Below are 15159 nucleotides of genomic sequence, written 5' to 3'. Positions count from 1 at the left end.
GAAAAGAGTGCTCTTAGGGTGTGTCTCTCCGTACACAACGCTGAGCTGCACTGCACTGGTGATAAGATGCATACGGCATGCTGCCCACGTGTCGGAGGGGGCGTGGGTTAGCTTAATTCTCCACAATCAGAGCAGGGATCGGCATTGGTGGAGAGGAAGCGTGATGCAATCGGACAATTGGACGCACTAAAAAGGGAGATAAAGGGAAGAAAATGCATTAAAAAAAAAAATAATAATAATAAAAAAAAATAATATATATATATATATATATATATATATATATATAAAGTAAGTTAATACTCGTGTCATAATAATTTACCTCCTACATAATATTGCTGATCTTAAAACCTACTGCTAGTCTGTATAAACCTAAAGTTGGGTTACAACATGATTAAACCATTGGGTACTCAATCACCACCTTTATTTGCGTTAGTTTTAATGTGCTACATAAACACCACCCATAGCCCATTTCGATTAAAAGAGCTCTGGTTCTTGAACTGGCTTTTTAGAACCCTGGTGCTCTTAAAGTACTGGGTTGTGTTTCCACCACTTTTTGGGAGCCAAGGATACATCATTAACGGGCATTGCACAACAGAAGTAAATAGTACTAACATGATGGCGGAGTGTGTAGATCACCTGCAAGCATTTGTGCTGTTGTTACAGATGTTTGTTTTATGCAAAAAGCCTCGATCAACTATTGGTGATAAAAATACGACGGATCTTCAAAAAGTTTACGCACTTTTATATTTCCGTTGGAAACGGTGAGGGCGGGAGGAGTAGTAATTGGTCGTGTCTGAGAGACTAAGAGAGAGCCTATAGTCCAGATTGGGCGCCATCAGATTTCCACCTTTTTGGACCGCTCAAAGAAGCTTTAAGGGGAAGAAGATTTTCATGCGATGAGGATGTAAAAGCAGTGGTGCATCAGTGACTACACGCTCAACCAAAAACATTTTTTGCTGATGGCATTACAAAGTTGGTACGACGCTGGGAAAATGCATCGGAAGGTGATTATGTAGAAAAGTGATGTAATTTGTTTTTGAAATTCTTATTAAATAGAGTTGTAAAAGTGCGGAAACTTTTTGAAGAACCCTCGTACATAGAAGGCTACTCCATGTGAGACGAATGGCAGGTGAAACTTTTGATTAGCAGATGTTTAGTATACACGAGAAAAGAAAACTAGTAGCCTAATAATTGGTGTATAGTTCGTCAGTACTTGTATATGCACACAAAAATTTACATTTATATTTTTAAACCAATTTATTTTGTATTGTAAACTCCACAGCCATTGTTGCTTTCTCTATCCTCTACAAGTTGACATGCTCACAAATGGCACCACGATTAATGCTGAAAAATCTACTATTCTTTGGTTCCAGCTGCAAACGAACTTTTACAGTTCGGAACCTTTTTTTGAAAGTTGAACCGGTTCAAGATCAAGCTGCCCATTCCAAATCAGGTGAAAAAGGCTACTAGAAATGTATTTGTGTGTTGCAACCATAGTGAAAACTAAGAAGCTGAGAAGGATGAACACAATATGCCAGAGTTTAACCAAGGTATAACAATACTGTGGCTAAAGAGCCACAAATAAAAAGGAAACTCCAAAATAAAGTGGCCAGAATAACAGAAATGAGTAAAAGAAACTAAAGACCAAATAAAATCTGCAGCCCAGAGCAGAGAGGCAATAGAACAGACAGATGAGCACATTACAGGAGTAGGGAGTATCAGACTCCACATGCTCGCCTAGAAAAGAGACATTTGCTCCACAGGGACATAAGTCTATGCTGTCCCCAGTGTACGTCGTTAAACTCAGGTGGCCAGGCGCTCACTCCACAAGGACATCTGGGACACGGCCCCGGTGAAAAGCGTGACCACAGAGAAAAGTGGGAAACAGATAAAAGAAACAGGAGTGAAAATTGAGTAACCATTCAGCATGTAAACTCACGTCTTTAGATAAAAGATAAGAGAGAGGAACTCGGTATACACAGGGCGGCAATTAAAAAGGACACAAGCAAAGCCACTCTAATACTGACACAGCCTATGTCTAGTGTGGATTTGTGTGTGGTGCAGTCACTCCACTTCTGGAGGAACCTTGCCCGTTCAGGGTGGTTACTCCTTGCTGATCAAATGGTTGAATTTTTTTGTAAAATGATAAAAGCGTGGCTATATCTAAGCAGGTGGAAATAAGAGATACTGGCCTGGCTGACCGTGTTATGCAATAAAATGCTAAATCAATAAGCCAGCAAGCAAAAGCCCAATGAGAACAGCTTTTAAAACGATCTTCCAAGTGCAGAACATTACTACAAATGAGACGCAGAGACAGTCATGTGCCTTTATGCCCCCTGCCTGCCATTAGTGGCATGGCAGTTTCAAGTTTATTTGTAATTTGTACAAATGTTAGCAGCAATTGTACATTGAAATGTGCTTGGGAACTCAAGAAATGTGCAAACGAGAGGAGAGAGAAAGAGAAAAAGAAAGAATAGAGAGGATAAAATGGGAGATAGATTTTTCTACACTCACTGTCCATTTTATCAGCTCCACTTACCATATAAAAGCACTTTGTAGTTCTACAATTACTGACTGTAGTCCCATCTGTTTCTCTGCATACTTTTTACCTGCTTTCACCCTGTTCTTCAATGGTCAGGACTCCCACAGGACCACCACAGAGCAGGTATTATTTAGGTGGTGGATCATTCTCAGCACTGCAGTGACACTGGCATGGTGGTGGTGTGTTAGTGTGTGTTGTGTCGGTATGAGTTGATCAGACACAGCAGCGCTGCTAGAGTTTTTAAATACCATGTCCACTCTGTTAGACACTCCTACCTAGTTGGACCACCTTGTAGATGTAAAGTCAGAGACGATCGATCATCTATTGCTGCTGTTTGAGTTGGTCATCTTCTAGACCTTCATCAGTGGTCACGGGACGCTGCCCACAGGGCGCTGTTGGCTGGATATTTTTGGTTGGTGGACTATTCTCAGTCCAGCAGAGACAGTGAGGTGTTTAAAAACTCCATTAGCATTGCTGTCTGATCCGTTAATACCAGCACAACACACACTAATGCACCACCACCATGTCAGTGTCACTGCAGTGCTGAGAATCATCCACCACCCAAATAATGCCTGCTCTGTAGTGGTCCTGGGAGAGTCCTGACCATAGAATAATAGCATAATTAGGGGCTAACAAGGCATGCAGAGAAACAGATGGACTACAGTCAGTACTTGTACTACAAAGTGCTTCTATATGGTAAGTGGAGCTGATAAAATGGACAGTTAGTGTAGAAACAAGGAGGTGGCTGATCAGTGTATATGTAAATAGAGAAATAGAGTGATTATTATTATTACATGTAAACAATTACTAATATTAACCAGTTATTTGTGCATGATGTCTAGTGCAACTCATTTATAACACTGCAGAAGAGGTCATAGCTGTAATCTAAGGTGATATGATAGTGATATTGCACATGCCCAGTGTGTGAATGTGAGTGTGTTGTGTGAGTAGAGGGTGAGTTACATATTGTTCAGCACTGATGGCCTGCAGGAAGACGCTGGTCTTTAGCCTGCTAGTTCTGGATTTACTGCTGTGGTACCGTCTGCCTGATGGCAGTCTTGTAAACAGAGACAAGGACATGATTCTGTAATCTGAGCCCACTGCTGATCCTACAGCTGGTGGGCCTGTTATAAACACAAAGGGAACACACTGAAAGCTAACAGGCAACAATGCAGATAGCGTTATAGTAATAATAGTGTGGCTAATAAAATATATCACACACAAAAAATACAATTTCTTATTCTATGACAATATTCTAGGGCAGTGATAGCTCAGTGGTTAAGGTACTGGACTAGTAAACAGAAGGTTGCCGGTTCAAGCCCCGCCACCACCAAGTTGCCACTGTTGGGTCCCTGAGCAAGGCCCTTCACCCTCAATTGCTCATTGTGTTCTGCTCATTGTGTTCGTCGCTTTGGATAAAAGCGTCTGCTAAATGCTGAAAATGTAAATGTAAATGTTACTGTAATGTATGTTACAGTAAAAGACCAACTGCAAGACAGATCAAATATCGTAGAGAATCAACTTAAAAGCTTTAATGTCGACTCCCATCAACACGGTTTGATTCTATACATAAGTAAACTGAATGCAGAATGGCAACTTGGTAAAGAAAAAAAAGTAAAAGCTGAATTATTTCTATTCTTTTTAATTAAAAAAAGTATTGATGTTACCAACTTGTTACATACATCGATCAGGCATAACATTATGACCTAATATTGTGGTGGTCCTCCTTTTGCTGCCAAAACAGCCCTGACCCGTCGAGGCATTTCCTCCACTAGACCCCTGAAGGTGAGCTGTGGTATCTGGCACCAAGATGTTAGCAGCAGATCCTTTAATTCCTGTAAGTTGTGAGGTGGAGCCTCCATGGATTGGACTTGTTTGTCCAGCACATCCCACAGATGCTCGATTGGATTGAGATCTGGGGAATTTGGAGTTGTGCTCCTCAAACCATTTCTGAACCATTTTTGCTTTGTGGCAGGGGGCATTATCCTGCTGAAAGAGGCCACAGCTATCAGGGAATACCGTTTCCATGAAAGGGTGTACATAGTCTGCAACAATGCTTAGCTAGGTGGGTATGTGTCAAAGTAACATCCACATGGATGGCAGGACCCAAGGTTTCCCAGCAGAACATTGCCCAAAGCATCACACTGCCTGCCATGTGTTCTCCAAGTAAGTGACGTGCATCAATGAACCCATAATCCTGTTACTGATTTACCACTGTTCCTTCCATGGACCACTTTTGATAGATACTGACCACTGCAGACCGGGAACACCCCACAAGAGCTGCAGTTTTGGAGATGCTCTGACCCAGTCATCTAGCCATCACAATTTGGCCCTTGTTAAACTTGCCAAATCCTTACGCTTGTCCATTTTTCCTGCTTCTGACACATCAACTTTGAGGATAAAATGTTCACTTGCTGCCTAATATATCCCACCCACTAACAGGTGCCGTGATGAAGAGATAATCAGTGTTATTCACTTCACCTGTTAGTGCTCATAATGTTATGAGTGGTCAGTGTATATGTTCAATACTAAATGCAGTGCTACTGCCCAACACTGTGTTCCAGCATGACGCCACTTGGTTTTGATTATGGTTTCATCTTATTGAGGCTCTATAAACGGCACGGTGGCTCGGTGGGTAGCCACTGTCACCTCACAGCAAGAAGGTCCTGAGTTTAATTTCCAGGTGGAGCAGTCCGGGTCCTTTCTGTGTGGAGTTTGCATGTTCTCCCCGTATCTGTGTGTGCTTTCTCCAGGAGCTCCGGGTTTCCACCCACAGTTCAAAGACATGCAGATGAGGTGAATTGGAGATACAAAATTGTCCATGACTGTGTTTGACATTAAAGACTTGAACTGATGAATCTTGTGTAACCATGACATTAAAATCCTAATAAATAAATAAATATTGAGGCTCTACAGTGAAGCATGCAGTAGGGATGGTTTACGCCTCTGACATTTCTGGGTCTTTATGAAAGGGTTTAGTTGTCGTGTCTGCATTCCAGGGTTTACATGAACATGTCTTGTACTTGCATTTCCCTTTTTCTTATGTCTCTTTGTCAAACATTTTTTCTACAATCAGCTCCAGGTACAATGCTAGTCATTTTAAGTCATATTTGGTACTGTTGGTGTATTTCTTCACATTTTAAATTTTGAAATGTAGCTTCAGTTTTTAACTGCCTGTAAAATTACAGATCCTTTCATTTCCCAAATCTGAAATCCTACATTTTTCAAACCACTTTATTTTTAATTCCTATAACATTCCATATATGTTTCCTTTTTCAGTCTTATATACTTCTGTTTTTTTATTTCTGTTTTTTTATATTTCTCCCAGGCATCTTTGCTCACTGACTGATTGACGCTCAGATTTCCATTGTTGGATTGTTTGTCAAACCCTGTTTTTTTTGGGTCGCTCAGGTGGCGCAGCGGTAAAAACACACGCTGGAACCAGAGCTGGGATCTCAAATACATCGTATCGAATCTCAGCTCTGCCTTGCCGGCTGAGGCTGAGCGGCCACATTAACAACGATTGGCCTGTTGTTCATATGGGCGAGACTAAGCCGGATAGGATCCCTCTCATGACTAATGCAATTACGACCTCTGCTGGCTGATTGATGGCGCCTGCACAGAGATGAGAAAAGAGTGCTCTTAGGGTGTGTCCCTCTGTACACAACGCTAAGCTGCACTGCACTCGTCAAAGTGTAGGTGATAAGATGCATATGGCATGCTGCCCACGTGTCGGAGGGGGCGTGGGTTAGCTTCTTTTTCCTCAATCAGAGCAGAGATCGGCATTGGTGGAGAGGAAGCATGACGCAATGGGGCAGAAAAAGGGGAGAAAATGCATAAAGGAAATCTTAAAAGAAAAAAAGAAAAAAAAACTGGATTTTTTTTTGTAAGACCCTCCCATTTTTAAAAGATTAAAATGTATTTTAGCTGGAGGATTGCTGTAGGGCAGGGGTGTCAAACTAATTTTCACCGAGGGCCACATCTGCATTATGGTGGCCCTCAAAGTGCCGAATGTAACGTATCCTGCTGTGATTGCAGTCTGCCTTTTAAGTCTTGGACAATTTGTTTTTTTCTTGGAGACTAAATTCTGTGTTTGGTGTCAAAATGCCAAATTCATACTGTATATTTTTAGTATTATGTATATCTACATTTTGTACATATTGTACTCCTTTACCACAGACACGGCTTCATAACACAAGAGACGTACCGTACTGGTTTTTCTTTGGGTATTTACTTTCCCATCTTTCATTAAATGACCTCCTTCTGCTTCCATTTTCTCTTCTTGTACATTTTGGGATTATTTGTAAATATTTCTCAACATCACTTGTTGGAAAACCGCCTCAGTTAAACGCTGATGTGGAAACACTGCCATCTAGTGGTGGGATGCGGTCACTTTGTGGAAGATGCAGTTTATGTACGATGTACAGTATGTTACAATGTATTTTAAGACTATCATATGTCTTTTAAGCTCTCGTGGGCCAACAAAATGATGTTGCGGGCCGGATTTGGCCTGCGGGCCTTGAGTTTGACACATGTGCTGTAGGGTTTACAGGGTTTATCTTTTAAGACACAAATGTGCAGGAGTCACTCGGGACATCCATACTCTATGTAGTAGTGTACTGTTGCAAGCTGGTCCCTGGTTTATAATGAATTGGGAATTGCTTAGCTAGCTGTCTAGGTATTTTAATGCAGTACATTATTCTCTGGTTTCAGAGCTAGACTACCTGGCGCCAGCAAGTTATAAGTGTATGGAACTTTAAAATGTCTTGGTCAGTGTGAGAATGCTGATTAGTGTTTATTTGTCCAACATCTGGGCAACATAGGGCAGTTGGAGCCTAGTGGTTAAGGTACTGGACTAGTAATTGAAAGGTTGCTGATTCAAGTCCTATCACTGACAAGGCTCTTAACCCTCAATTACTTAGATAATATACTGTCTCAGTACTGTGTCACTTTGGATAAAAGCGTCTGCTAAATGACTAAAATGTAAATGTAACATCTGGAAAGCAAACAGCAACACTGATGGCAGTCAGTCTTTCTTGTATCTATTGCTGCCTTGTTGGTCCTAATAGATCCTTATCATCACCAGACACTCTTGAGCGTCTGCACAGCATGTTTAGTTAAGGGATACTGAGTCACAGTCTCTTGCACGCTTGTTTGGGTGAAACTAGTGAGCACTGAGCACCAGGAAAAACAACCCGTAGAATTCTATTGCAACCTAGATAGGACATTAAGTAAAGTGCTATTAAATTCCAGAGACAAGCCCTAGAATACCTCATACAGCCAGAGGCGTTCTTCATTTCTTCTCAAAGTTTTCTAATATCCTGCCTGGCCTAGTGTTTTTTCTTTCCTTTATTTTCCTTTTTCAATTTATTTCCTGCCTCAACCTTTTTATCATCTTTTAAAATCAGTGCCATTTCTCATTATCCATCAACCCCCCCCAACCACCTTTAGCACTTTCTATTCCTCCCTGGCTCTCTCTCTGTCCGGTGTTGTGAGGGCTGTCTTCGTTCTGCTCTCTGCCCCTCTGTGAGGTGTCCTGGGTCTAGGCCGTGTTGATATGGACGCCCGTGTGCTGTTGGCCTGTGTTGCAGACGAGCAGGAGAGCTCTGGTGCCATCATCTACACCGTGGAGCTGAAGCGTTACGGCGGGCCACTGGGCATCACCATTTCAGGCACCGAGGAGCCTTTCGACCCCATAATCATCTCCAGCCTTACGAAGAGTGGACTGGCAGAGAGGTACAGCAGTCACTACACACAATTACAGATTCTTAAACACTGTGAAGAATTAGGTCATTTGTCAAGCTTTATCTGTTATATATACTCTTACATTACTCCTAACTACATTTAAGATCATGAACTACAATGTGGATATATATATTTTTTTGCAGTCTATAGTTCAAAAGCAAAGTTTACAGAACTTTTTAATTCTTCTGGTACTCCTTACACTTACTCTTATCCACAAAGGGTCAATGTGGCTGCAGTAGTTCCAGACCAACCAATAATGACTTGAACTTGAAACAACTTGTTCAATTAGTTTATCAGAACGGCCGAATCATGTGAGGCTAGACTGATTACCAGTGCTTTAAAATAAAATTGGAACCCAAATAAACACAAATATGCAGTTTCCTGACTGTCTGTCATATTTGTTGTAATCAATGTTGTAGTTACAGTTTAATCTTCCCTTAATATTGTAATAATATTGTATATTTGGGTAGCACGGTGGGTAGCACTGTCACCTCACAGCAAGAAGGTCCCAGGTTCGATCCCCAGGTGTGGCGGTCTGGGTCCTTTCTGTGTGGAGTTTGCATGTTCTCCCCATAACCATCTCCAGCCTGTGTGGGTTTCCTCCGGGAGCTCCAGTGTCCTTCCACAGTCCAAAGACATGCAAGCGAGGTAAATTGGAGATACAAAATTGTCCATGACTGTGTTTGACATTAAAACTTGTGAACTGATGAATCTTGTGTAATGAGTAACTACCGTTCCTGTCCTGAATGTAACCAAAGTGTAAAACATGACGTTAAAATCCTAATAAATAATAAATAAATAATATTGTCCATTCCAAAAAGATTTGTTTCTTAGAAAAGGAATGTTATATAAATGTTATAGAAGGAAGCTCAGTCCTGCCATCTGAACTAACAGAAACGATATTGTATTAATATTTGTGTGGCTGCTTAAGTCAGTTTTATGGACCCTAAAACACTTAGACTCTTTGTCATAACACTAAAGTATCTATAATTACTGTTAACAGTTAACATACTGTTATAATACCTAATATTAAATGCTGATTTTCAAGACAGCTTATTACATCAGACATGAGTTCCTACAATATATGTAACCTTAAAACTATATTGCACTGCTTTATGATTAAACATGATTGTTTAGGAACATAAAATATCCCTTTTATTAATTCGATTTTTATTAATTAGATCCCTTTTATTAATTAGATTACATTTGTTAGATAATAATTTTGTATGCTTAAAAGTTTATGGACCTTTAGATTATTTGTAGGATTTAATGTTGATGGATGAAAATGATACACCAACTTACAATACATTTTCTTTGTTTTAATAATGCTATCCTTCAAATTTGTATGTAAATTGTTGTAAACATGAGCTCAACTCAGAACTGCTGGATGCTGGAATTAATATTGAACAAGCAAAAAAAAGTAGAGAACCCAGGCCAGAAATTGCCTTTCTTTTAATTTTTCAGTTTTACTAGGTGTAGCTTCTTCTTCAATGAAATGAAAAACCTGCAGCCCATTCGGCCCATTGGTGTAGGGTTACCAAATGCTACTACTATGTTCATTTTATTTTATTAACCATTTTATCCTGGTAAAAACACTTAAATACTGGCCACAGGGCATGAATACCCTGGGCAGAAAGCTAATCCATCACAGGGCTTTGTCCACCAAAGGCATAGCCAGTTATGTCTTTATAGATGCCCAGCCAGCCAATATCATCTCTGAGATTTGAACCCAGGTCTCAATGATACTGCGCTGCATTAGAGACCACTGTGCTATCAGGACACTCGCTACTAACGTGTTCAATATAATAATATAATTATATCTGCTGTTAATTTGCAGTGTAAATAATACAATGAAGTTACTGTATATACCAATGCTGATCAAGCTGTTTGCATTTGATAGGACTGGAGCGATCCATGTTGGAGATCGCATTTTGGCCATCAACAGTAACAGCCTCAAGGGAAAGCCGCTGAGTGAAGCTATTCACCTACTTCAGATGGCTGGAGAGAGTGTTACACTGAAGATCAAAAAACAGGGAGAGTGTAAGTAGTGCAGCATAAGTGCACAAAATACACTGCAACCACCAACCAGCATTTGCTATACACCACACACACTCACACACACTATGGCCTAAAACTTTACACATAAATTTACTCCGGTTTCATGGATTTACATATACCACATCACCAAAAGGTCATACTGACTTCTAATTAATAGGTTTGCCTCTCAGGGGCAAGAAATTAAGCACAGGACGCTCAGGTGGCACAGCGGTAAAACATGATCTTGAGCTCTTGTATTAGAATCTCAGCTCTGTTATCAGTCGACCAGGCATCTACACAGACACATGATTGGCTATGTGTCTGTAGGGTAGAGACATTTGCAGCCTTGGCTATTCTCAGTTGAGGGTGGCGGTGGCGGTGGCGCAGCGGTTAGAGCAGGGGTGTCAAACTCATTTTCACTGAGGGCCACATCTGCATTATGGTGGCCCTCAAAGGGCAGATTGTAACGTATCCTGCTGTGATTGTGATTTTAAGTCTTGGACAGTTTGTTGTTTTTCTTGGGGGCTAAATTCTGTGTCAGGTGTCAAAATGCCAAATTTATACTGTATATTTATAATGTACTGTATATCTACATTTATATTGTACTCCTTTACCACAGACACGGCCTCATAACACAAAAGAAGTACCGTTTTTTCTTTTCGAAGCACAAACTTTTATTCACTTTTCCATCTTTCATTAAATTACCTTCTTTCTGCTTAAATTTTCTCTTCTTGTACAGTGGGGCCAATAAGTATTTAGTCAGCCACTGATTGTGCAAGTTCTCCTACTTAGAAAGATGAGAGAGGTCTGTAATTTTCATCATAGGTACACTTCAACTATGAGAGACAAAATGAAAAAAAAAAATCCAGGAAATCACATTGTAGCATTTTTAAAGAATTTATTTGTAAATTATGGTGGAAAATAAGTATTTGGTCACCCACAAACAAGCAAGATTTCTGGCTCTCACAGACCTGTAACTTCTTCTTTACATTTACATTTACATTTTCAGCATTTAGCAGACGCTCTTCTGTCCTCCACTCGTTACCTGTATTAATGGCACCTGTTTGACCTCGTTATCTGTATAAAAGACACCTGTCCACAGCCTCAAACAGTCAGACTCCAAACTCAACCATGGCCAAGACCAAAGAGCTGTCGAAGGACACCAGGAAGAAAATTGTAGACCTGCACCAGGCTGGGAAGAGTGAATCTACAATAGGCAAGCAGGTTGGTGTGAATAAATCAACTGTGGGAGCAATTGTAAGAAAATGGAAGACATACAAGACCATTGATAATCTCCCTCGATCTGGGGCCCCACGCAAGATCTCATCCCGTGGGGTCAAAATGATCATGAGAACGGTGAGCAAAAATCCCAGAACTACACGGAGGGACCTGATGAATGACCTGCAGAGAGCTGGGACCAAAGTAACAATGGCTACCATCAGTAACACACTACGCCGAGAGGGACTCAAATCCTGCAGTGCCAGGCGTGTCCTCCTGCTTAAGCCAGTACATGTCCAGGCCCGTCTGAAGTTTGCCAGAGAGCATATGGATGATCCAGAAGAGGAGTGGGAGAATATCATGTGGTCAGATGAAACCAAAATGGAACTTTTTGGTAAAAACTCAACTCGTCGTGTTTGGAGGAAGAAGAATGCTGAGTTGAACACCATACCTACTGTGAAGCATGGGGGAGGAAACATCATGCTTTGGGGCTGTTTTTCTGCAAAGGGGACAGGACGACTGATCCGTGTTAAGGGTAGAATGAACGGGGCCATGTATCGTGAGATTTTAAGCCAAAACCTCCTTCCATCAGTGAGAGCATTGAAGATGGAACGTGGCTGGGTCTTCCAGCATGACAATGATCCCAAACACACCGCTCGGGCAACGAAGGAGTGGCTCCGTAAAAAGCATTTTAAGGTCCTGGAGTGGCCTAGCCAGTCTCCAGACCTCAACCCCATAGAAAATTTGTGGAGGGAGTTGAAAGTCTGTGTTGCCCAGCGACAGCCCCAAAACATCACTGCTCTAGAGGAGATCTGCATGGAGGAATGGGCCAAAATACCAGCTACAGTGTCTGCAAACCTGGTGAAGACTTACAGGAAACGTTTGACCTCTGTCATTGCCAACAAAGGTTATGTTACAAAGTATTGAGTTGAACTTTTGTTATTGACCAAATACTTATTTTCCACCATAATTTACAAATAAATTCTTTAAAAATCCTACAATGTGATTTCCTGGATTTTTTTTTCTCATTTTGTCTCTCATAGTTGAAGTGTACCTATGATGAAAATTACAGACCTCTCTCATCTTTCTAAGTAGGAGAACTTGCACAATCAGTGGCTGACTAAATACTTTTTTTTATTTGTAAATATTTCTCAACATCACTTGTTGGAAAACCGCCTCAGTTAAACGCTGATGTGGAAGCTCTGCCATCTAGTGGCGGGATGGGGTCACTTTGCGGGTCACAAAATTGGCATGCATTGTGGAAGATGCCAATTTTTATCCCCCAGTCTAGTCGTGTCCAATTACCCTCAATGCGTCCTCTATACTGATTCGACCCTTCACCGCTGACTGAGGACGCCTCTCAACTGACTTGTGCCCCCTCCGGTACGCACAGTCAGTACAGACTGCATTTTTCACCTGCACAAGTCGAGTTCATACACTTGACGGGCACTGTGTATGGAGGGCCACACCCCCATCAGCATTATTCCTCAGCCCTGAGCAGGCGCCTTCAGTCAGCCAGCAGGGGCCGCAGTTGCACCAGTTATGAGGACCTATGATCCAACTTTCTTACCCCTAACCCTGAACAACAGCCAATCGTTGTTCATACAGCCACCCAGCCTAGTCGGAAAGGCAGAGCTGAGATTTTATACGATGTATTCAAAACCCCAACTCGTGAGCTAGCGTACTTTACCGCTGTGCCTCCTGAGCGGCCCAATTAAACTCTCGCGGGCCACATAAAATGATGTGGCCTTGAGTTTGACACATGTGGGTTAGAGAGAGTTAGTTCCATTTGGCTGTGACTGAATTGGGTGCGAAAGGGGGGAAAAATGAAGCAAACGTTCATGGACAAATTTTCATAGTCAAAGAGTGGCACTATATTAAAGAGATTTTTGAGTTAAAATGTCTAGATGTAACAGCAGCTCATACATGAAACATCAGGCCACACAAGCTCAGAATGCTCAGAATGAAACCACTAAGTGCTGATGCACAATGTAAAATTGATTTGTCCTCTATACGCAACTTTATAACAATAACTCTTCATGGATTGTGTTTCCATAGCCGAGCAGACACAAACCTAATAGTACCATGCATAATATCAAGTAATGTCTGGACTGGTTTAATATGCATCACTACTGGAGCAGTAATGGCATTCTCTGGAGTGGAGAGAGGAATTATGCTTTAACATAAGGCTGATAGATGAATATGAGTTTGGTAGATGTAACAATTGTACTAAGTCTGAAGTCTGGTTGAGGAGGAGTAATGGTGTTGCATTTTTATAGTTTCTGGATACTCCGAATTGCCCCTGGGTGTGATGAAGTTTGTGGATGTATATGTGGTGCCCTGTGATAGATAGGTGCTCTGACCAGGCTTCAGACACACTGCGATCAGAACTGGAAAATAAACCATTATTAAACCTGATTAAATTATGTTTTCCCCCAATTTCTACACAAATATAGTCTGTTGCATTGTACACCGATGAGGCATAACATTATGACCACCTTCCTAATATTGTGTTGGTCCCCCTTTTGCTGCCAGAACAGCCCTGCAACTGCGATGCACTGTGTATTCTGACACCTTTCTATCAGAACCAGCATTAACTTCTTCAGCAATTTGAGCTACAGTGGCTCGACTGTTGGATCAGACCACACGGGCCTGCCTTCAGTCCCCACGTGCATCAATGAGCCTTGGCCGCCCATGACCCTGTTGCCGGTTTACCACTGTTCCTTTTTTGGACAACTTTTGATACAGTGTATCACAAAAGTGAGTACACCCCTCACATTTCTGCAAATATTTCATTATATCTTTTCATGGGACAACACTATAGACATGAAACTTGGATATAACTTAGAGTAGTCAGTGTACAGCTTGTATGGCAGTGTAGATTTACTGTCTTCTGAAAATAACTCAACACACAGCCGTTAATGTCTAAATAGCTGGCAACATAAGTGAGTACACCCCACAGTGAACATGTCCAAATTGTGCCCAAATGTGTCGTTGTCCCTCCCTGGTGTCATGTGTCAAGGTCCCAGGTGTAAATGGGGAGCAGGGCTGTTAAATTTGGTGTTTTGGGTACAATTCTCTCATACTGGCCACTGGATATTCAACATGGCACCTCATGGCAAAGAACTCTTTGAGGATGTGAGAAATAGAATTGTTGCTCTCCACAAAGATGGCCTGGGCTATAAGAAGATTGCTAACACCCTGAAACTGAGCTACAGCATGGTGGCCAAGGTCATACAGCGGTTTTCCAGGACAGGTTCCACTCGGAACAGGCTTCGCCAGGGTCGACCAAAGAAGTTGAGTCCACGTGTTCGGCGTCATATCCAGAGGTTGGCTTTAAAAAATAGACACATGAGTGCTGCCAGCATTGCTGCAGAGGTTGAAGATGTGGGAGGTCAGCCTGTCAGTGCTCAGACCATACGCCGCACACTGCATCAACTCGGTCTGCATGGTCGTCATCCCAGAAGGAAGCTGACGCACAAGAAAGCCCGCAAACAGTTTGCTGAAGACAAGCAGTCCAAGAACATGGATTACTGGAATGCCCTGTGGTCTGACGAGACCAAGATAAACTTGTTTGGCTCAGATGGTGTCCAGCATGTGTGGCGGCGCCCTGGTGA

The 15159-nt window shown here is 41.8% G+C and overlaps 1 protein-coding gene across 2 annotated transcripts in view; it reads left to right on the top strand.

Moving 5' to 3' along the window:
- The window catches only part of grip1 (glutamate receptor interacting protein 1), a 371696-nt gene that overhangs the window by 335662 nt on the left and 20875 nt on the right, over positions 1–15159 (top strand). The window contains exons 17-18 of one of the 2 annotated variants that reach the window (XM_063006172.1): positions 8134–8278; positions 10188–10327. In XM_063006172.1, coding sequence (XP_062862242.1) covers positions 8134–8278; positions 10188–10327 — 285 coding nt within the window. Of the gene's footprint in view, positions 1–8073; positions 8279–10187; positions 10328–15159 lie in introns of both variants that reach the window. The other variant, XM_063006163.1, reaches the window with a different exon arrangement.

This window comes from Trichomycterus rosablanca, chromosome 1 (genome assembly GCF_030014385.1).
Source record: "Trichomycterus rosablanca isolate fTriRos1 chromosome 1, fTriRos1.hap1, whole genome shotgun sequence".
NCBI classification, from domain to species: Eukaryota; Metazoa; Chordata; class Actinopteri; order Siluriformes; family Trichomycteridae; genus Trichomycterus; species Trichomycterus rosablanca.
This window is presented reverse-complemented; position numbering and strand designations above follow the sequence as displayed.